A 20329-nucleotide genomic window follows, 5' to 3' on the forward strand; every position below is an offset into this window, starting at 1 on the left:
GAACCGAGTCTAGGCATCTGCGTAGCAGCGCCGGGGAGAGCGGGGAGCCCAGGGCGGAGCCCAGACAACTCCCGGATTCCCCTGCCCCGCCCCCGGCACGAGGCCCCGCCCCGGCGGGCCCGCCCCTCCTCGGGACCCGACCGGGCTGCGCTCACTGCCCAACCGGGGCCCCGGGAGCCTCCAGGCGGAGAGGCTCCCGCCCGCCCTGAGCTGCGGCCTCCGCATGGAGGGGCCACTCACTCCGCCACCGCTGCAGGGAGGCGGAGCCGCCGCTGTTCCGGAGCCCGGAGCCCGGCAACACCCGGGACACGAGACGGCGGCGCAGCGGTACAGCGCCCGACTGCTGCAGGCCGGCTACGAGCCTGAGAGGTGACGCCCAGGGCAGAGCACACGGGGCGCATCCGGGGCGGGCGGCCGAGGAGGGCGCGGCGGCTCCGGGAACCCGGCGACGCTGCGGGGGAGGGGAGGGGCAAGCCCCACAAACCTTTCTCCTCTTACAGCCTCAGCCTCTAACTTCCCGAAACGCCACGCTCCTGGCTTTGGTTGGGGTATGCAGACGGGCACTGTGCGAAGGATTAGGTGCTTCGTTGCACAGGGGAGCAGAGGAGAGGGAACAGGTCGTAAAAACCTTCCCTAAAATCTTAGCCTTAGATTGGACCTCGCTACACACCCGACGACACCCCTTTCAGGTGGCTTCAACTCTTGGGGTTCAAACAGTGCTGGTTGGAGTCCTGTCCGACTTGGCTTACCCCTCCTTAGCTGTTTCATCCTAGAACTATCTTCAGTGGTCTTACTGGCAGGTGTTAGTGTCCAGATGGATCGCCTTCGCAGGGCTAGGTGAGGACACTCTCCCCTCCTTCACCATACACTGAGATCTGATGAGGCTGCCAGTGCAGCTCACCTCAAGGTCTCTCCGAAGACTCAGGCCCCCATGCTGGGGTCTGTAGGGGAATGAGGGACACTGGAGGAAGAGTAGGGTAGTGAGCTGGGCCCCAGGGGGACTGGCTGAAAAGGAGACAGCAGCTAATCTCTGGATTGTATCGCAGCTTGAAATGCAACCCCACTGTCCTTCCGGTCCAGAGGATTTGGACTTCTTTCTCTGCCCATCTGCTGGTGTTCAGCAGCTTGGGGAGGTGACCTGGCAGCTGGGTTTGGCGGGGGTGGTCTGGGGGAATTAGCCTGGCAGCTCTGCCCAGGGGCTGGTCGCTTATGTAAGAACTTTTAAGGGCTTAAGGGGCTCCTAGGCAGTGGGGCTGCTGAGTTAGGCCCCTCCTGTGCCGGCAGTCTGCCTCTCTAGAATTGACTCAGGCTTAGGCAACCCCCAGTCTTTCTCCTATCCTAGAAATCCAGCTCCTGGAGTTCAGGGCACAGGGTGATGGGGAGGGGCCACAGGGACTGAAGGAACCAGTTGGGGCTTGACAGAGGCAGTGCTTGGTTAGAGCAGGGGTTGCAAACATATTGTTTCAGAGCTCAGGCTGGAGCCATGTGAGTGCATCCTTTCTCCAGATTGCACTTTTGCATCAAGGGGCCATCCCTACTCCCACCCCCAACCCGACCCGCACCCCGCACTTCGGCTCAGAGAGCCTGTGTAAACCTGAACCCCAGCCAGGTGGTGTAGTGAGATTCAAAACCTGCTGGCCAGACCTCCACCTGCCTTCGCCAACCTGGAGTTGTGGGAAGAGGACAGGATTCCGTGAGCAGTCCTGGGTTTGAATCCAGTCTTATTGCTCTCTGGCTTGAACTTGGACAGGCTATGCCTCCGTCCCAGCTCAACAGTGCTAATGTTATTACCTTTTCTCCCCTTCCCCCATCTTCCCCTCAAGAGTGTTTTGAAATCTTGTTCCTTCCAACAGCCCCAGGCCTGATAGAGTCCTTGGGGCTCCCTGCCTGGACCTTAGTACCCAGCTGGGCACTGTTGCCCTGCTACCCTGAGGAAGGGACTTGGACCTGCCTTCCTATCCCCACAGCTGCTAGGTGGGGGTCTCAGGGGACAACAGCCCTTCCTCGGCTTTGGAGGCCCACTGGTTGCCTCGGTGTCTCCTCCCCATGGAGGAAGCAGCTGGGGAAGATCAGGAAGAGGGTGGAGGAGAGTGGGGGTTGAGGGTGGATTAGCGGAGTCTCTGGAAAAGCACAGCCTAACCCAGGGCTGAGCCCTAGCAGCTTAGAGTGATGAGGAGCCCAACACAGGTCAAAGCAGGAGGCACATAGGGGAGCAGGAGAGGGGAGTGGGGCCATGAAGTCTGTAATCACTGGGAAGGTGACCCTCCCCATGCCTCAGCCAGGCAGCCTCCTCCCTTGGGTCCCAGAGTTCTAAGAAGGCTGGGGCAGATGTCACAATCAGGTCACCTGAGATGGTCAAATCCAGCTGCTCTCCTGGGCCCCAGCTCTGGTTGAATCCTGAATAGTACTCTAGCCATTCCTGACCCGTACTGTAGGGGACAGTGACCCAGAGCAGGTCCCTTAGTGACCCAGTGACCCAGAGAGACCACTGGGCCGGTCTCTGCTCTGTGCTGTAGTTGACATGATAGCTCTGTTCTTCTGTGGCCAGAAAGGCACCCCAGAGCAGCTCTCAATGGTCAGGCACTTTCTCTGGCTGTTCTCACTGCTCTCCTCAGGACTCTCCCCTGGTCCCCCATGTGGCCTGGGCTCCCCGCATGAGCCCGTGAATGCTGAAGGTTCAGAGGTGCTTCCCAGGCATCGCTGGCAAGCTGGCCCCAGCCTCCGCTCTGCACACAGATGGAACAGTCTGTGTTTTCCTGGCAGGGTCCCGGGGGCATCAATGGGGGAGGTTGGGCATCCCAGGGAACCTTGTGGCTTGGAGGCCAAGCCTCCCCTGGGCTTAGTTTCCATCACACTGCTGAGAGGTAAACAAACCCAGCCTCCCAGGGCCACAGCCAGCCACCATGCCAGGGAGGGGATTGTGTCCCACGCCACCTTATTCTCTTCTCCCCAAGTGAGCTGTGGGAGCCATAGGAGGACACAGGGAGGAGGCTGTGGAGTGTGGGTGGGGGACCCACTCTTGGTCAGCACTGGCAGTTCTGGTCCCATAAGAGGGAAGGATCTACCTCCTGCCACCCCACCTTTCCCCATGTGAATCAATCTGCTACCCAGTCACTGCCCGCATGTAGAAATCTGGATCTTGCTGGGCACCCAGGCCCACCAACTTCTGCTTTGGGGATTTTTCAGAAGTTCCCTAGCCCCTGTCCTTATTTGTATGTGTAAGCCAGGCTTATGATCCTCCCCCATCTTCCCACCGCAGGACCCTCCCAAATAACAAACTGCTCTCTGAGGTTAAAAGCCCTGGTACCAACACCATTTTCTCAGCTGGAGATAGGGCGGTGAGCCTTCGAAGCACTGGGTCATGAATCAGAAGCAGTACCCCTCCCTCCCTTTCCGAACTATAAGATTTTGCCTCTGTCAAGGGAATGGGTACCCAACACTTGGCAATTAATAGATTGTGGAGTTAATGTGATCATTTATGAAAAGTGCTTTGTAAACTGCAGAGGGCCCCAAGGCCACCCAAAGGTCAAGGAGTGTCAGTGTGAAGAATGCCTGCTCCCTAGGAAGGATGTCGGGATGGGGCATAGCGGTCCAACCTCAAAGTCCTTAGTGCTGGGGAGCTGGGAGCCCAGAGCAGTTTCTCAGGGCTCCGGGCCTTGATCAGGGTCCGGGGAAGAGTATGGGGGATTGGGGGACGACAGAACCGTGGTTAGAGGTACCCTGAGGAGAAGGGCAAGGTGGGTGGCCCAGGCTAGGGGAGCACTCAGGGGTGGGGGGGATGGGGCCTCTGCTGGGGGTCCTGGGAGGATGGACGTGTAGAGGCGGAGGGGGCGTGTCCCGGCCTGACCTGGTCCTCTTCCCTGCGGCCCCCACACCTCCTCCCCGGTCCGGGCTGGCGGGGTCGCGGGGCCACTGCAGGCGGCTGGGGGCGTGCGCGCGGCGGCGGCGGGGCCCTTTGTGCGGCGCGGGCGGAGGCGGCGGTCTCCGCGGGAGGGGCGAGAAGGGCGGGAGGGGCGGGAGGAGAGGGCGGTGCCCTGGCCCGCCCCGCCGCTGCCGCAGCCCCCGCCCCCGGCCCGCCCGGCCCGCGGCAGCAGCGTGGCCGCGGTGCGGCGTCAGCAGTAGCAGCAGCAGCAGCAGCGGCGGTGGCAGCGGCGGCGGGTGGCCGCGCGGGTGTTTATGTCGGGTCGCGGGGTCTCGCGGCAGCATGGCGGACTACCTGATCAGCGGCGGCACCGGCTACGTGCCCGAGGACGGGCTCACCGCGCAGCAGCTCTTCGCCAGCGCCGACGGCCTCACCTACAAGTAAGCGCGGGGGCTCGTACCCCTAGGTGCGCGCACCCACGCGCCGCGACCCCCGGGCCGGCCCTGCACGTGCGCGGCTCCCCCGGCGTTCCTGGCCCGTTGCGAGTGCCTGCTGTGGGCGCTGGGGGCTGGGCACGGGAAGGAAGGAGGCCCGCGCCGGAGCAGACGGACGTGGCACGGCGACACCGCGGCCCTCAGAGCCCTGACCCGTTTCTGGCCAAATCTGGGCTCGGCCTGCCCCCTTCCTCCTCTCAGGGGCATGAAGGGGCCCTGGGGCGTGTGGGAACTGGAGATGTGGGCGTTATGGGGAGACTTTTCCTGGCCGCTGGTCCAGGACTCCCCCTCCCAGCCTCACCACGAGGGCAGAGGGTCCCTGGCACCAAGCTTAAGCAGCTGCTTCCGCGTGGCCCCAGGAGAGGCACAGCCAGGTGATTGGGGTGACTTATTTTCCAACTGTCCAGTCCAGCGCTTTTTCCAGTTGTGTCCCTTCCTTGCCACAGGTTGGTACTGGTGCCCCTCCCAAGGCGCGAATTATTCTGTGACTGCCACCCCTAAGCCCACCCTACAGGGGGTTTTGGAGGAGGACACAGACCTACCAGTCTGCCTCTGGCTTCCTTTGCCGTGGGCCCTAGGCCAGTTGTCCTGCCTGCTGCAGGCCTGGCACTACCTCTGCTTCCTGGCTGCAGGACTATGCCCCTGCCAGGAAGAGGCATCAGAAGGGGCAGAGTGGGGATGCTGGCCAGTCAAGAGCATCCCTGCCTTGTCTCCTGCCAGCCCTGCCCTGGCTTGTAAGCACTCTTGCTTGGCCAGCAGTTTCCCTAAACACCAGGATACCCAGTCACTCCTGTGGAGTGTCTCCTCCTGCCTGCCCATAGGCGACGGGTATATAGAATACCTAGAAAATACTAAGAGGCCCAGACTCCAGCATTTCTTCTGTGGCCTCCTTGCTATACAGAAGAAGGGCTGCCAAAGTCTGGGAGCAGCCAAAATTCTTTGTTTCTTTGGTGGTCTTTGGTGATGAGATTGAGAGCCTACCTTTGATACAGTTGTCACTGAAGTCTTCTAGGAGAACTCCCTAGGGGAACGCCTAGGAGTTTCTCTAGGCCTTAGGGCAGATTAATGACCCACTCCCCCTCCACCCTGTGGCTTTTCCTTCCTGCCCTAGGATGCCTGCTGCTTTGCTTAGCTCGGTTCAGAGTGTTCCTGAAGTGTGGGATATTTGCTTTTGGGTGTGTCTCTCAAGACCTGCTGTGATTTTAGCAGGTTGGGGCCCCTGAGCTGTGGCCCTGCACCTAGATGTACCCATGCAGGCCTACACTCACCTTCTGGGGTTTGCTGTGACTGTGGCCCACCCTAGTGCCTTGCTTTGGCTGGGGCCCCAGTGTCCTGGTCCCACCTCTAAGGCCTCTTTCCTCCCCTTTCCCATCCCAGCCATTTCTGTTCTGCTCTGTCAGAACATGCCCTGCACTCAGCCCCCTGGGGTCTCTCCATGCTGTTCCGAGCCCTGTGTGACTCAGCAGCCCAGGCACCGGGGCGTGCAGCGTGTCCTGTGCTGGGTCATGTTCATGCTGTGTTGCACCACAAAATTGTTCTCAGGTTTGTTCCCTGTGTTTACTTATTTTCTCTCCCCATCAAGATTGAGAAGTTTTCAAAGTCAGGCACTGTCTGCTGTGTGTGGCAATATGGGAACTTCTGTGTTGCTTGACAAACTCTGAGACCTAAAGGCAATGGATATTTTGGGCCTATTGCCTTGATGGCACCCCAGCAGACCTTCCACTATCTTTGGCTCTAGCTCTTGGGGCTGGAGTCTGCCAGACTCTAGTGGGGGGCACGAGGTGGGAACTGCCCTGATGGGGCAGTAGGGATGGGGGGGGCTCTAGCCTCTGCTCCCCTAGGCTTTTCTATACACCCCTGCTGCCTCCACTGGCATGGCAGGCTCCGCCCCTTTGGGGCTGCCCTCCCCACTAGTAATACTCACTTCTCTGTCTTCACAGCGACTTCCTGATTCTCCCAGGATTCATTGACTTCATAGCTGATGAGGTGGTGAGTACCTCTTCCTTTGACAAGGGGAGGGGGCTGTGTGTGTGGTGGAAGAGGCTGACTTCTTGCTCAGGAGCAGGGCATGGAGAGACTTTTCTTGGGAATGGGTGGATAGGATATAGCTCCCCCCCCCCCCCCCCCGCTTTTTTTTTTTTTTTTTTGAGACAGAGTCTTGCTCTGTCACCCAGGCTGGAGTGCAGTGGTGTGATCTCATCTCACTACAGCCTCCACCTCCCAGATTTAAGTGATTCTCCTGCCTCAGCCTCCTGAGTAGCTGGGATTACAGGCACGTGCCAAAATCCCCCGATAATTTTTGTATTTTTAGTGGAGATGGGGTTTTGCCATGTTGGCCAGGCTGGTCTCAAACTCCTGAGCTCAAGTGATCCGCCCGCCTCAGCCTCCCAAGATGCTACGATTACAGGGGTGATTCCACCCAGCTGGAATGGGTGTATATAGCCTTTATTGTTGCCAGAGAAACTGGCAGAGATCAAAAGGTTATACCTGATGGGGCAGAGGCAGCTATGGGGACACAGGAGTGTCCTGAGTGAGGCCCGGCCCGGGGCTGGGTGGCTCTCTGTCAGTGACAGAACCTATGGGCAGGTTCAGAAGAGGCCTGGGAAGGGGCTGGCTTGGGAGCGGGAAGGGGTGGGTTTGGGAGTGGCTCCTTATTGTAGAGACCATAAGGATTGGATTTTGTCTGGAATGCTGAACAAGGACATGATAGAAGCCAGTAAAATTATAGAGATTTGAAAACGATAGACAGACTTGTTCACTGATCCACAAAGTACAAGAACTGGCAAGAGGGTTTGAAAGAGTTGCATTTTGGATAAATACAAGGAAACACAGTGTCTTGCTTTCCCAGAGGGGCTCATCAATGAGCCAAATCAATGAACAATTAACATATGATAAACTCAGAGAAGCCAAGGTGGGTAGTGATGATGGTGTAAGTCATTTCAAGAAAAAGTACTGTGACTCTATGATGAATTCATATACATTAAAAAACCCATTTCTTTTCTGTTGCTATTATTATTGCTATTTATTCTGGTCTGATTCTCATGAAAGGCCAGAGGGCCTGAGTGTGCCTAGATCAATTACATGTGAGGGAAGTTCATGTCCAGCCTGTGTGTAGCCAGAGCTGAACCAGACAGATTTTCAGGGGGAAATTCAAATGATTCTGGTTGTTTCCCTTATGACAACAACCAGGAAGCCTTCTTGGTGCAGCTGTTCAGTTTAACAGAGTTTACTGAGCACTGTGGCTTTGTGTCAGACCCTGGGCTGGCTGCTAGGAAGAGAGGGATTGAAAAGACCCCTACTCTAGCTGGGTGCGGTGGCTCACACCTATAATCCCAGCACTTTGAGAGGCTGAGGCAGGAGGATCTCCTGAGATCAGGAGTTTGAGACCAGCCTGGCCAACATGGTGAAACCCCATCTCTGCTAAAAATGCAAAAATTAGCTGGGTGTTGTGGCAGGCATCTGTAATCCCAGCTACCTAGGAGGCTGAGGCAGGAAAATCACTTGAACCTGGGAGGAGGAGGTTGCAGTGAGTCGAGATTGCACCACTGTACTCCAGCCTGGGTGACAGAGTGAGACTCCATCTCAGAAAATAAATAAAGAAAGAAAGAAAAGACATCTGCCTGGCTGGCAAGGGTCTCCCTGTCCTGTGGCTTCTGTCAGGAAGGCTGTGGCCCTTCTGTGGCATGATGAAAGAGGAGAAGATGGTGTTTTCTAGATCATGGGGCCAGAGGTCTGAACCAGGGTTAGTGATGGGTTTCAGGGACTTTGAATCTAAAAAAATTACATAGCGGGGCCGGGCGCGGTGGCTCAAGCCTGTAATCCCAGCACTTTGGAAGGCCAAGACGGGCGGATCACGTGATCAGGAGATCGCGACCATCCTGGCTAACACGGTGAAACCCCGTCTCTGCTAAAAAATACAAAAAACAAAAACTAGCTGGGTGAGGTGGCAGGCGCCTGTAGTCCCAGCTACTCGGGAGGCTGAGGCAGGAGAATGGTGTAAACCCGGGAGGCAGAGCTTGCAGTGAGCCAAGATCGCGCCACTGCACTCCAGCCTGGGCGACAGAGCGAGACTCCGTCTCAAAAAAAAAAAAAAAAAAAAAAAAAATTACATAGCAAAGTCTGCTCAAATGTCCTGGGGGCTGGGATCCACTACTGTTGGCCTGACCCTCAGAGGGGTATGTGCTCTGGCCTTTCCTCCATGGGCAGGTGGCTTTTAAATGCACACTTGCAATCCTGACCGCTCTCCTGAGCTCCAGACCGTTGGTTGCTTGCTTTCCTGGATGCCTAAAAGACTCTTTTCCATGCCTCCCCTGACCTCAGCCCTTGTCACCCAGAATCCATTCTCCACCTCAGAGCCTGAGTGACCTTTTTGAAATATAAATCAGATCATTTCTCTGTCGAGACCAGGGGCTTCTGTCCGAATCGAATTTGAGCTTCTCTCCATGGTCTTCATGGCCATACATGCTGCCCCTGCCTTCTTCCCGCCTCTTCCTTCCCTCCACTCCCCTGGCCGCCTTTTTCTTTCTTAAATGTGCCTCCAAAAGAATTGGATTCTGAGGCGGGTTTGCACCCAGCCCTCTCAGCCGAGTGACAGCCCTTCTGACTTCTACTTGATCAGCTCCCACCCGTCACCTCCCAGGAAAGAGGCTTTCCCCAGTCACCTTGTTGCTGGTGGTCGCTTGCCTTCTTGTTTTTCTCTACAGCCTTCATCGTGACGGAAGTCATCTTGAGCATGTGTCCTGTGTCTGTCATCTTTCTTTCCAAGTAGAACATAAGCTTTGTTAGATGAGCAGGGAACCTTGTTCACTGCCATGTCCCCAGGGACTGTCCTGGTGCTGGTGCATGTAGGAACTCAGTGAGTGAGTGTCCAGTGGATGATAAACTTCACATGGGCTGTGCCTCCATCCTCAGGACCTGACCTCAGCCCTGACCCGGAAGATCACGCTGAAGACGCCGCTGATCTCCTCCCCCATGGACACTGTGACAGAGGCTGACATGGCCATTGCGATGGCTGTGAGTTACGCACCTGCATGGGGACTCCCGGGCACAGGAACTGAGCATGGTGGGCTGTGCTGAGGGGCAGGGCCGGGGAGGGATGGGCCCTCACTCTGACCACACTTCCCTTCCATGTCAGCTGATGGGAGGTATTGGTTTCATTCACCACAACTGCACCCCAGAGTTCCAGGCCAACGAGGTGCGGAAGGTCAAGGCAAGTACCAGGCCTGTCCCCAGCAAGATGCCACCTGGCAGTCCCCACCTCAGAGGCCCTCCCAGCCTCCCCTGCCAGCCCTGTACTGCTGCACTCCCTGGGTGTCCTTCCTCTCAGTGGAGCTGTGGGGCCGAGCCCTCATTTTCCCACTGGCTCCTCATCCCACTGAGGGTCCTGGCTTCTCTGTGGCACAGCCGCATCCTCTGTTCCCTGTGGCCAGCTCAGACATCATCCCTGGCTTTCTTCCAGCCTTTTCCTCCCCCTATCTCTGCCTGCAGAAGTTTGAACAGGGCTTCATCACGGACCCCGTGGTGCTGAGCCCCTCGCATACTGTGGGCGATGTGCTGGAGGCCAAGATGCGGCATGGCTTCTCTGGCATCCCCATCACCGAGACAGGCACCATGGGCAGCAAGCTGGTGGGCATTGTCACCTCCCGAGACATCGACTTTCTTGCTGAGAAGGACCACACCACCCTCCTCAGTGAGGTACCTGCAGGGCAGGGGAAGCAGGGCTGGGTGCAGAGAGGACCCTCACGCTGGGGCCTCAGACTGGTGCCTGTGACCAGGGACCAGAGGGAGGCCTGGCTCCTTCTCTCTCACCTGCCAACCTGCAGGCAAATGTTCCTGGCCCCACAGGTGATGACGCCAAGGATTGAGCTGGTGGTGGCTCCAGCAGGTGTGACGTTGAAAGAGGCAAATGAGATCCTGCAGCGTAGCAAGAAAGGTACCAGGGAGCTACTTGAAAACTCAACCCCCAGCCTGACTCCCTGTCCACAGTCCCATTGTTCTTTCACAGCCTCGCAGGTTATCCCAGCAACGAGACTGGACCCTGGGGAAGGTCTGAATAACCTCAGGCAGGCCAGACCACAATTCCTGCCATCCTTCTCTTAGCTTAGGGAAGCTTGTCCCTAATGCAGCATCTTCACAGTATGTTTCCCAAAACTAGTCCTATGAGATGCTCATCCCAAAAAAAGCCTCTGTGGTCTTAAAAGCTTGAGCAGTAACTCCTTTCTCTATCCCCTATCTTACATAAAGAATTGCACATTCACTTATTAAAGGCTCTCAGAAGTCCTGTAGTTAAATTTATTTGACACTGGAGCTGCTTCTATATTTGCTAGCTAGAAACAACTTTAGCTTTTTTTTTTTTTTTTTTTTTTTTGAGACAGAGTCTCACTTTGTCACCCAGGCTGGAGTGCAGTGGCACCATCTCAGCTCACTGCAACCCTTGCCTCCTGGGTTCAAGCGATTCTCATGCCTCAGCCTTCTGAGTAGCTAGGATTACAGATGTGTGCTACTACACTAGCTTATTTATTTATTTATTTGTTTGCTTGTATTTTTAGTAGAGATGGGGTTTCATCATGTTGGCCAGGCTGGTCTTGAACTCCTGGCCTCAAGCGATCTGCTCTCCTTGGCCTCCCAAAGTGCTGGGATTACAGGCGTGAGCCACTGTGCCTGGCTACAACTTTGGCTAGCTATTTATTTATTTATTTGTTTTTGAGATGGAGTCTTGCTCTCTCATCCAGGCTAGAGTGTAGTGGTGTGATCTCGGCTCACTGTAATCTCCACCTTCTGGGTTCAAGCAATTCTCCTGCCTCAGCCTCCTGAGTAGTTGGGACAATAGGCGCACACCAACACACCCAGCTAATTTTTTTGTATTTTTAGTAGAGATGGTGTTTCACCATATTGGCCAGGCTGTTCTTGAACTCCTGGCCTCAAGTGATCCACCTGCTTCAGCCTCCCAAAGTGAGGAAGCTGTGAGCCACCACGCCCGGCCAACCTTGGCTCCTTAGAAAAAAAAAAGGAAAAATTAAATATTCACCAGGTCCCTGTTGGCTATACTGGGAAATGCTTCCCTGGTCCATAGTGGAGGGTTCTTTGGTGTTTGTATTGAACAGGGCACATACTTCTCCCTGCAGGACAGCATCACTCCTGGCTAGGAGATTTCGGCCACTGTGGCCCAGCAGGTGAAAGGCTGCCAGCGCTCAGGGGCTGCCCATCCCAGTCCATGGGGATGCCCATCCACAGACCCTCAGGAACCTGCTGGGCTGAGAGGTTTCTTTGCTCCCTGTTCCTTGGGAAGCGGTCTAGGTCCCTAAGAACACTTCCTGGGGGGTGCTGTCACCTAGTGGCTGGCTGGGGTACTTCAGTGGAATCTCTGGCGTTGCCCACTTTCATCTTCACCCTCCTGAACATCTCTCAAACTTCTCCCCACCAAGCCTGCTTCGTTTCACCCCTGCATTCCTTGTCAGGGAAGCTGCCTATCGTCAATGATCGTGATGAGCTGGTGGCCATCATCGCCCGCACTGACCTGAAGAAGAACCGAGACTACCCTCTGGCCTCCAAGGATTCCCACAAGCAGCTGCTCTGCGGGGCAGCTGTGGGCACCCGTGAGGATGACAAATACCGCCTGGATCTGCTCACCCAGGCGGGCGTCGACGTCATAGTCTTGGTGAGGCCCCTGCCTAGGTTGTGGGGGAGGTGTTTGGGTGGTTCAGCAGAGTGGAGGTCTATGAGGACCCAGGTTCACCTCTGATTAAACCTGTGCCCCTCCCTTGCTACTCTTCCTCTCTGCTTCCGAGTGCTCGCTGGTGTCAGAATTAGGAGGGTGGCAGCAGGATCGCCTGAGCTCAGGGGTTCAAGGTCATAGTGTGCTAGGATCGTGCCACTGCACTCCAGCCCTGGGGACAGAACAAGACCCTATCTCAAAAAGCAAACAATGGTTTGTGTCATCTGAGTTACAAAGAAAGAAAACAAACAAGTTAAAATTCTCCAATGGCACAGCCATAAGAAAGAATGAAATCCTGTCCTTTGCAGCAGCATGGACAGAGCTAGAAACCATTATCCTTAGTGAACTAACTCCAAAGCAGAAAACCAAATACTGCAGGCCCTCGCTTATAAGTAGGAGCTAAACAGTGGGTACACGTGTTCATAAAGATGGAAATAATAGATGCTGGGGACTCCAACATGGGAGAGGATGGGAGGGGAACGAAAAATTGCCTATCAGACACAGTTTTCGATATGTGGGTATTAGGTATACTTGAAGCCCAATTCTCACCAGTATGCAGTATGCCCATTTAAGCAACAAACACGTATACCCACTGAATCTTTAAAAAAAAAATAAAATAGACAAATTGCTGCAAGCAACAATTGCAAATCAAGACCCCCCACCCCCAATAAAGGGAGGTAGAATAAGGATAAAGGCTTATTGATTCCTTGTGAGTGATCTGGACCATACATCTAGATTTATCTGTATTCTATGACTAGGAGGAAGAGAAATTAGGAGGGTCACTGGCACCCTCTCAACAGCTCACAACAGACTGCAAACAAAGGCCCTCTGAGGGCCTTCTTGGCTGATAAGTTGACCCTAGTAATGTAGCTCACGTTCACTGAGAACCGCCTGTTTGCCAGCCACTGCGTCAAGACCTTTATGTATATCAGCCCCTTGAGGGACAATTGCCATTCCATTTTCAGATGAAGAACAGGCTTAAATAAGTTAAGTCATTTCATTTGGTTAGTGAGTTGGTGGGAACAGGATACAGCTCCAGGCAGTGTCTCCTTGCTTTAAGGCTCAGTCTGTACAACGGATAGGAAAGGCCTTATCTACTCTAAGACTGCATTAGTGGTGGTTAACCTTTCAGGGAAGCAGTCCCCTTTGAGAATTGACTGAGAGTTGTCAAGTGAATTTCCAGAAAAACAAAAACAAAAACAAAAAAAACAGAAGGAAAGAGCATTCTCGTAACAGTTTTCACAGGATTTGAGGGGTTCATCTGCTCAGGCTCTCCCTCCTGCCTTGAGAGTCCTCAGCTGTCTAAGCACAAGCTCTTCCTTTCTCACAGGACTCGTCCCAAGGGAATTCGGTGTATCAGATCGCCATGGTGCATTACATCAAACAGAAGTACCCCCACCTCCAGGTGATTGGGGGGAACGGTGAGTGCGGGGTTGCCTCTCAGCCCCCTGCTCCTGCCCCTCCACTGAGAAACCTTTTTCTGTCCTTCAGCATCCCTAGGTGATGGTATGGCTCCTGGCATGGGTGGCACGAAGCATGATGGGCTTTGGTCACCATAGGGAGGTTGGGGGTGCTAGACTGGGGTCCCAAGAAGCCGTTGGGCAGGCAAGGGCATCCCATCCTCACATTGTTCCTCTGCCCCATTCCCACCCCCAGTGGTGACAGCAGCCCAGGCCAAGAACCTGATTGATGCTGGTGTGGACGGGCTGCGCGTGGGCATGGGCTGCGGCTCCATCTGCATCACCCAGGAAGGTGGGTGTCAGGAGGTGAGCGAGTGCCCGCTGGCCGGGGGGCCTCGCCTTTGTTCCCCAGATGCATATCAAGTACTCTCTCTGCCAGGCCCCGTTCTGCCATGGTGGGCTCCGGGATGACCCAGGCATGGGCCGCACCCCGTCGGGCCCACTGACTTAAGGGAAGGCAGATGTAAGCAGGGCGCAAGAGCTCCAGCCTGCTTCTCAGAGTGCGGTCAAGGAGGCTCCGCCTGGGGCTTGGGGCCTGGGGTTGGTGTGACTGTCCAAGGGGCTTGTTGGAACCTCAGGGTTTGGATTTGATTTGTGACAAGGCAGATATTTAAGACACAGAGACGACGTGTCCCTGAATGTATAAGGATATATTATACACCCACTTCACCATGTGGTTGGGGAGTGGGGAGTTCCACCCAATTACAAAGCCCTTCTGCAGGGTGGGTTTCTGAACATGAAGTGGGAAAGGGGGACCCTGACATGTGTCCCCCATGTGGTTATTGAGGAGGTACTCCCTGGAGGCTGGTGTCTGACTTGTGGGGTGGCTGCCTGGAAGACTGGGGTCCTAGCTTGGCCTGAGGAGATGTACCCGGCCCCTCCTGTGAGGGCCATTTCTCCACAACACTGAGTGATGCATTTGGCCTTTCCTGGCCCAAACAGCTCTCCCTTTTGGTCTTCAGAGCCTCTGCTATTTAGGTTTGTGCCCTTCGCCTTAGCTGGCTACCATGGTGAAATGAGGGCCCTCTCTCACCCACTTAACAAATATTCATTAGGCACCTACTTGTCTTAGGTACTGTTCAAAGCCTTGAGGTAGAGTAGGGACAAAACAAATGAGAGGCGCCATCTCTGGTTTATCCAGCTTTGCGTCCGTCCCGAGATAGGTGCTGGTCCTTACAGTCCCCATCTAAAACCTAACACTGAAGGACCGTGGACACTGAGACTTGAAGAAATGCAAACCAGTATCCCAAAGGGGACCATAGTACCTAACCCTGGTAACAGTTTTTGCAAATGAAAGCCTTGAGGGGGAACTTGTACCTTGAGAGCAGGTAAGGCTGTGGCCACCCATCTGGGGACATTGGGCCCTGAAGTCCACTTCTGATGCCCCATCAGAATCCCCTGTCATGCTCTTAGGGGTGGGGTGGCCAAGATCCCTGGAGTGACACTCATCCTGGTGGTATTTGCCAGCACCTGTGTTACGCCTCAGAAACACCATCCAGCTCCCTTTTCCTGACTAGAGGTAGTGCACAGGAGGAAGAGCTGACCTGGCCCCGTGCCTGGCCCCAGAGTTGCTGTTGACTCTTCTCTGCCTTGTGCACCCCACCCTCCCCCAGTGATGGCCTGTGGTCGGCCCCAGGGCACTGCTGTGTACAAGGTGGCTGAGTATGCCCGGCGCTTTGGTGTGCCCATCATAGCCGATGGCGGCATCCAGACCGTGGGGCACGTGGTCAAGGCCCTGGCCCTTGGAGCCTCCACAGGTGAGGGGAAAATGTGCTGGGGATTGGGCAGGCGAGGGCTGGAAGCCAGGTGGGGCACTCGTGGGCTGGAGGCACTAATCCCTTGCCCACTGTAGTGATGATGGGCTCCCTGCTGGCTGCCACCACGGAGGCCCCTGGCGAGTACTTCTTCTCAGACGGGGTGCGGCTCAAGAAGTACCGGGGCATGGGCTCACTGGATGCCATGGAGAAGAGCAGCAGCAGCCAGAAACGATACTTCAGGTTCCCTGACCCTGGGCCCCACCTGGGCAGATCAGCCCACAACCCTTCAGGGCCCTCTCATGCCACTGACTTCCCCAGATGGCAGCCAGTCCTCATATGGTGGTTCTGGAAACTGAGGCACAGGGCATAAGTAGCAGACACAGGATCTGTCCCTGGGCCACCTGACTCAGAGCCCAGCGAGGGGTGGCTTGGGGGACCTTCCCGGGCGGTATCCCCTTTGTGCCCTTAAGAGGTGGGGTGGGGTCCTTTGAGCTTCAAGCTGCTGGGCTCAGTCTTTCACCTTCCACGCAGCGAGGGGGATAAGGTGAAGATCGCACAGGGTGTCTCGGGCTCCATCCAGGACAAAGGGTCCATTCAGAAATTCGTGCCCTACCTCATAGCGGGCATCCAACACGGCTGCCAGGATATCGGGGCCCGCAGCCTGTCTGTCCTTCGGTGAGTGCTGAGACTGGGGCGGCTCCTGCTTCCTTTCTCTCGCTCTTCTCCACCCGTGGTGGCCCTGACCCGCTCCACCTACCTGCTTCCTAGGTCCATGATGTACTCAGGAGAGCTCAAGTTTGAGAAGCGGACCATGTCGGCGCAGATCGAGGGTGGCGTCCATGGCCTGCACTCGTAAGTGTGGTGGCCTCCTCGCTGTCACCTGCAGGCAGTGGGTTGGGCAGGTGGGGCCAGGGTTGTGAGGCCAAGCTGAGGTCAAGGGACCCCATGGACCACCTGCAGCAGGGACAGATGCTGCTGCAGGATGGCCCCGCACCCTCTCCTCCAGGGCCCAGCCACCCTGTTCCTCATCCTTTAGCCCCCATGCAAGCAGGCCCTCCCCTTCCCTCGGGCCTCTTCCGAGCAGGGCACAGGAGGTGTGGCCACTCACTGTACCTGGACTCCCAGCCCTTGCTTGCTCAGGAAGCTTGGTGGCTGGTGGCAGGGGCTGGTGGTGGCACCAGGCAGCCAGGCAGAAGATGCGGGTGTGACCCCTCTGGCAGGGACAAGGGCAGAGAGACAGATGCCAGGGCCAGCGCTGGGGCAACCGTGGGCGGGGGCAGTGCTCGTTGGCAGCAGTTCCGTTGGCAGCAGTAGTTGCAGGCATGCGCCCCACCCTGGTCAGGAGCCCTGTCCCCAGGCATCAGCGGGCGTCTAACCTGTGTCTCTTTCCGCCCCACCCTTCCGTAGCTATACCTTTCTGCCGTGTAAGTAAACGCGCTGCCCGGGCCAAGCGTAGAGTAGAGCAGGGGCAGTCTGGGTGGGACCTGGGCTGGAGGTGGGGGTGGGTATTGGGTGGGAGTGGGAGGGTGCTGGGGTGTAGCCATGAGATGTGGACCCTGGGTTTGGGCCCCCCGGCCCCCTAACTCCAACACCATCGTGGAGGAAACCAGCAATGTCCCCTCATCCAGCTGAAACACAGATCCCTTTCTGGCTGGAGAGACGCCTGTGACCTCAGGCCTAAGGCTGCCCCATCTTAGACTGGACCCAGTGACCACAAGCAGCCTAGGCCACTGTGCCTGCTGGGCTGGGGCTAGGTGTGGACACAGGCAGCAGAGGTTTGGCCTCAGGTTGGAGCTTGCTCCATGAGGATGGGCCGTGCCTGCCTGAGCTGTCCCTCCACCCTGGGCACTAAGGACAGTCCACTCAGATGTGGCGATGGCCCAAAGGAGCATGGCCATCTCTGGACCCAGCATGGTTCTTCAGGGAACGCTGGCCTAGGGCAGGACAGAGGCCCAAGGCCTGCTCCAGGCCCTCCTCCTGCCCGCTACGGCTGAGATCCCAGGGCTCCTCAGCTCTCTGCTCTCTCCCGCATCTGGGGGCCCTGGGGAAACGGTTTTGGGAGGGAGCAGGGTCCACACACCCACTCTTGTTCCCCCTCTTGCCTTGTCCCCACAGTTACGAGAAGCGGCTGTACTGAGGACAGCGGTGGAGGCCGAGGTGGTGGAGGGGGCGCACCCCAATGTCCACTTTCGGGCACAGCCTCCCTCCATAACTGAGTGATCCACAGATTTGCACTACGGGTTCTCCAGCTCCTTTCCAGGGAGAGAGGAGGGGAGGTCCTGAGGGGGCTGCTGCCCCTCACTCGGCATCCCCTGCAGTCAGGACTGCTCCCTGGGCCAGGCTGCCCTGGGAGCCCCCCTGAGCCCAGCCAGCCGGGCTCTCAGGCCCTGCGCCTGCCTCAGGTCTTTCTTGCTGCAGCCTGCTCCAGCCCGGCCCGTACCCCAGGGGCAGGTGGCCCCTCCTGGCTTCTCCTGTAGGGCACCTCCCTGCCCCCAGTCCCCCAGGAAATGGTGCTCTCCTGGCCCTGCCTCTGGCCCTTCCTGGGCCGCTGCCCCCTCAGCCATGTGGCACTTCTGAGCTCCTGACCTAGGCCAAGGGGAGGTCTCTGCCCCCTTCCCCGGGCCTGGGCTACCCTTGGGTCCTGCTCCTCAGGCCACTCCCCTGTCCCTGGCCCTGGGGAGGCGGCTGCTCTGGTCATGGCCGCCTGCCTGTCATTCCTGACTCACCACCGTCCCCAGGTGAACCATTCCTCCCCTCTCCTCAGCTGCAGTTGAAGGCTTTAACTTTGCACACTTTGGGATCACAGTTGCGTCATTGTGTGTTAAATACTCGGAATAAATCAAGCAGGTCTCAACGCCTCCACCATCTTGTCTGTATGCCCTGTCCATTAGGTGACTGGAGCCCCATCAGAGTTGGGCTGGGGAGTGTGGCACCAGGCCCTGCTTCCCCAGGAAGGTATGAGGGCTTTGTGGTACTGGGGGTGGGGTGGGGGCGTGTTGGCGCAGGTGGGCCCCATGTCAGGAGGTCTCCTAGGCTTGTGCCACACTGGCAAGTTCACCTGCTGCAAGCTGCTCAGCAACTCTTGCAGCCAGGCAGCATTGTGGAGGGTCATCACGGCTGTAGAATTCCAGCATCGGGGCCTCACCTGGCTGCCGAAATCATGCCACATGGTGCAGCCAGGGCACAGGTGGCAGTACAGCATGGCCAGGGCCTGTGGTCTCATCTGCCAAAACATACCTATAGGTACAAAGCAGAGTGAGTCAGCTCCCACTGTTCATATGTGCTTCAGGAGCTGCCTCCCAGCTTCAGTTCCCACTAGTGCAGACAGTACTGTCACATGGGCTGCTGAATACCCCTAGAGTTGAGAGGTTTTGGAACATTCGTATTGCCTTCCTGTGCCTCTGTTTTTGGGCAGTGGGCACAAAGCTGTCCATCGAAGGTATAGACACCACTCCATACAGCCATCACTCAAGTGGGCAGAGGCAGGGAAGATGGCCAGGGGGTCCTTGGGTGGTGGGAATGAGCAGACCAAGGAGATCTGGATACACTCCTATGGCTAAGGGAGGGGCCCCTCAGCTCCCTGCTGCCATGCTGTACCAATACCTGCCCTCTCCCAGACCCCTTCTGCCAGAGAGCTATTTGCTCAGGGGCCAGCCTTTCACTGCATCATTTTTTAGCTTTGTGCTTCTAGGGACAAGAAAGAGCTAGACAGCAGGACTATCAGGTGGGCTGAGAGCTGGTTCAGCATCTGCTCCAGGAGTTCTTGCAAAGTGAATGGGTCATTGACAGTCCTGGGAGGACTTGTGCCCTGGAGTCTGGCTTTGATGAGCACCTGAGTCAGAGGTAACCCAGCAGGGAGGGAGGACGATGCCCAGGTCCCAGGGGATGGTTGAAGATGAGAGGGGATGGACCAAAACAGGGCCAAGTTTCGTGGTTTGTCTTGTGCATTGGTTTACAAAAATCATGCAGGACCAGCTTGACCAGCCATTGAGATCGGAAAGATCTAAGCGTTTTCAGATAAATGCCAAGTCACTCTGAATCAAGAGCGTGAGTGGTTCAAAGGGAGAGGTTCCGTTTTGAACTAAACCTAGTTGGTTAATAGAGCTGACCAATAGGATGAATTACCTTGTAAGTCAGTGATCTCCCCCTTAAGGTATGGTAGCATTAGTATGGCCCTTCGAGAGGAGGTTTTAGCACGTTGGCTCTGGAAATTTGGTGCATGTCAGAATCACCTGGAGAGCTAATAACAAGTCCTAGGCTTGCCGTAGTAGGATGGGGTCTGGGCCTCTGGGTTGCTACTCAGCCCCTCAATTCTGATACATTCTAAAGTTAGAGGATTACTGTTTTAGAGGAATTCCATGCATCTAGTTATATGGTCCGAGACTTGTCACAGCACACGTCCTAAGAAAAGCAGATGACACAGCACCCACCCCCAGGCTTCATTGCAAGGATTATGTGAGAACAAGAGGAAGGTTACAGGTGCTCAGTAAATGAGTCTTTTTTTTTTTTTTTTTTTTGAGACAAAATCTCACTCTGTCACCCAGGCTGGAGTGCAGTGGCATAATCTAGGTGCCCACCACCACGCCCAGCTAATTTTTGTATTTTTAGTGGAGATAGGGTTTCACCATGTTGGCCAGGCTGGTCTTGAACTCCTGACCTCAGGTGATCCGCCTGCCTCGGCTTCCCAAAGTGCTGGGATTACAGGCGTGAGTAAATGAGTCTTATTGTGTCCTATGGGCTCTCCCTTTGCCTGGGTGATAAACGCATGTAAGTCTGGACCCAGGCAACACACTTACTCTGGGTTGCAAATTCAGCCACAGTGCAGGAGGCTCAAGTGGGACAAACGGAGAGAGACTCTGGGTAGGAAGGCCACAGCAGGTGGATATTCAGAGGCAGCTCAGAGCCACATTTGGGAGAAATGCAGATCAGAGTTGCCTTGGTCAGCAGTACTACTTGCCCCCCTGAGGTCCAACCAGGTTTGCGCAGCGCACGTGCCCCCTCATCCCTCCTTGACACACACCCAGCACCATGTGGTCCAGGCT

At 56.2% G+C, this 20329-nt stretch overlaps 1 protein-coding gene across 8 annotated transcripts; it reads left to right on the forward strand.

Annotated features, from left to right (window-relative positions):
- The first annotated feature begins 124 nt into the window (after positions 1 to 124).
- IMPDH1 (inosine monophosphate dehydrogenase 1) lies at positions 125 to 18150 on the forward strand. Of its 8 annotated transcripts, XM_031665178.1 has the most exons (17): positions 125 to 369; positions 4204 to 4302; positions 5734 to 5898; positions 6297 to 6345; positions 9268 to 9369; positions 9491 to 9565; positions 9844 to 10050; positions 10201 to 10288; positions 11814 to 12013; positions 13401 to 13491; positions 13727 to 13822; positions 15144 to 15287; positions 15383 to 15527; positions 15819 to 15962; positions 16056 to 16139; positions 16695 to 16711; positions 17403 to 18150. In XM_031665178.1, the coding sequence occupies exons 1-17, from the start codon at positions 224 to 226 to the stop codon at positions 17501 to 17503; spliced, it is 1953 nt and encodes a 650-aa protein (XP_031521038.1). In that variant the 5' UTR covers positions 125 to 223; the 3' UTR covers positions 17504 to 18150. The 8 variants fall into 8 exon arrangements, with proteins under 8 accessions (XP_031521038.1, XP_031521039.1, XP_031521040.1 ...); XM_031665179.1 differs by lacking the exon at positions 16695 to 16711 and having other exon boundaries at positions 126 to 369; positions 17403 to 18149; XM_031665180.1 differs by lacking the exon at positions 5734 to 5898 and having other exon boundaries at positions 127 to 369.
- The last annotated feature ends 2179 nt before the right edge of the window (positions 18151 to 20329 follow it).

The sequence above is a fragment of the Papio anubis genome, chromosome 4, assembly GCF_008728515.1.
Source record: "Papio anubis isolate 15944 chromosome 4, Panubis1.0, whole genome shotgun sequence".
Lineage (NCBI taxonomy): Eukaryota > Metazoa > Chordata > Mammalia > Primates > Cercopithecidae > Papio > Papio anubis.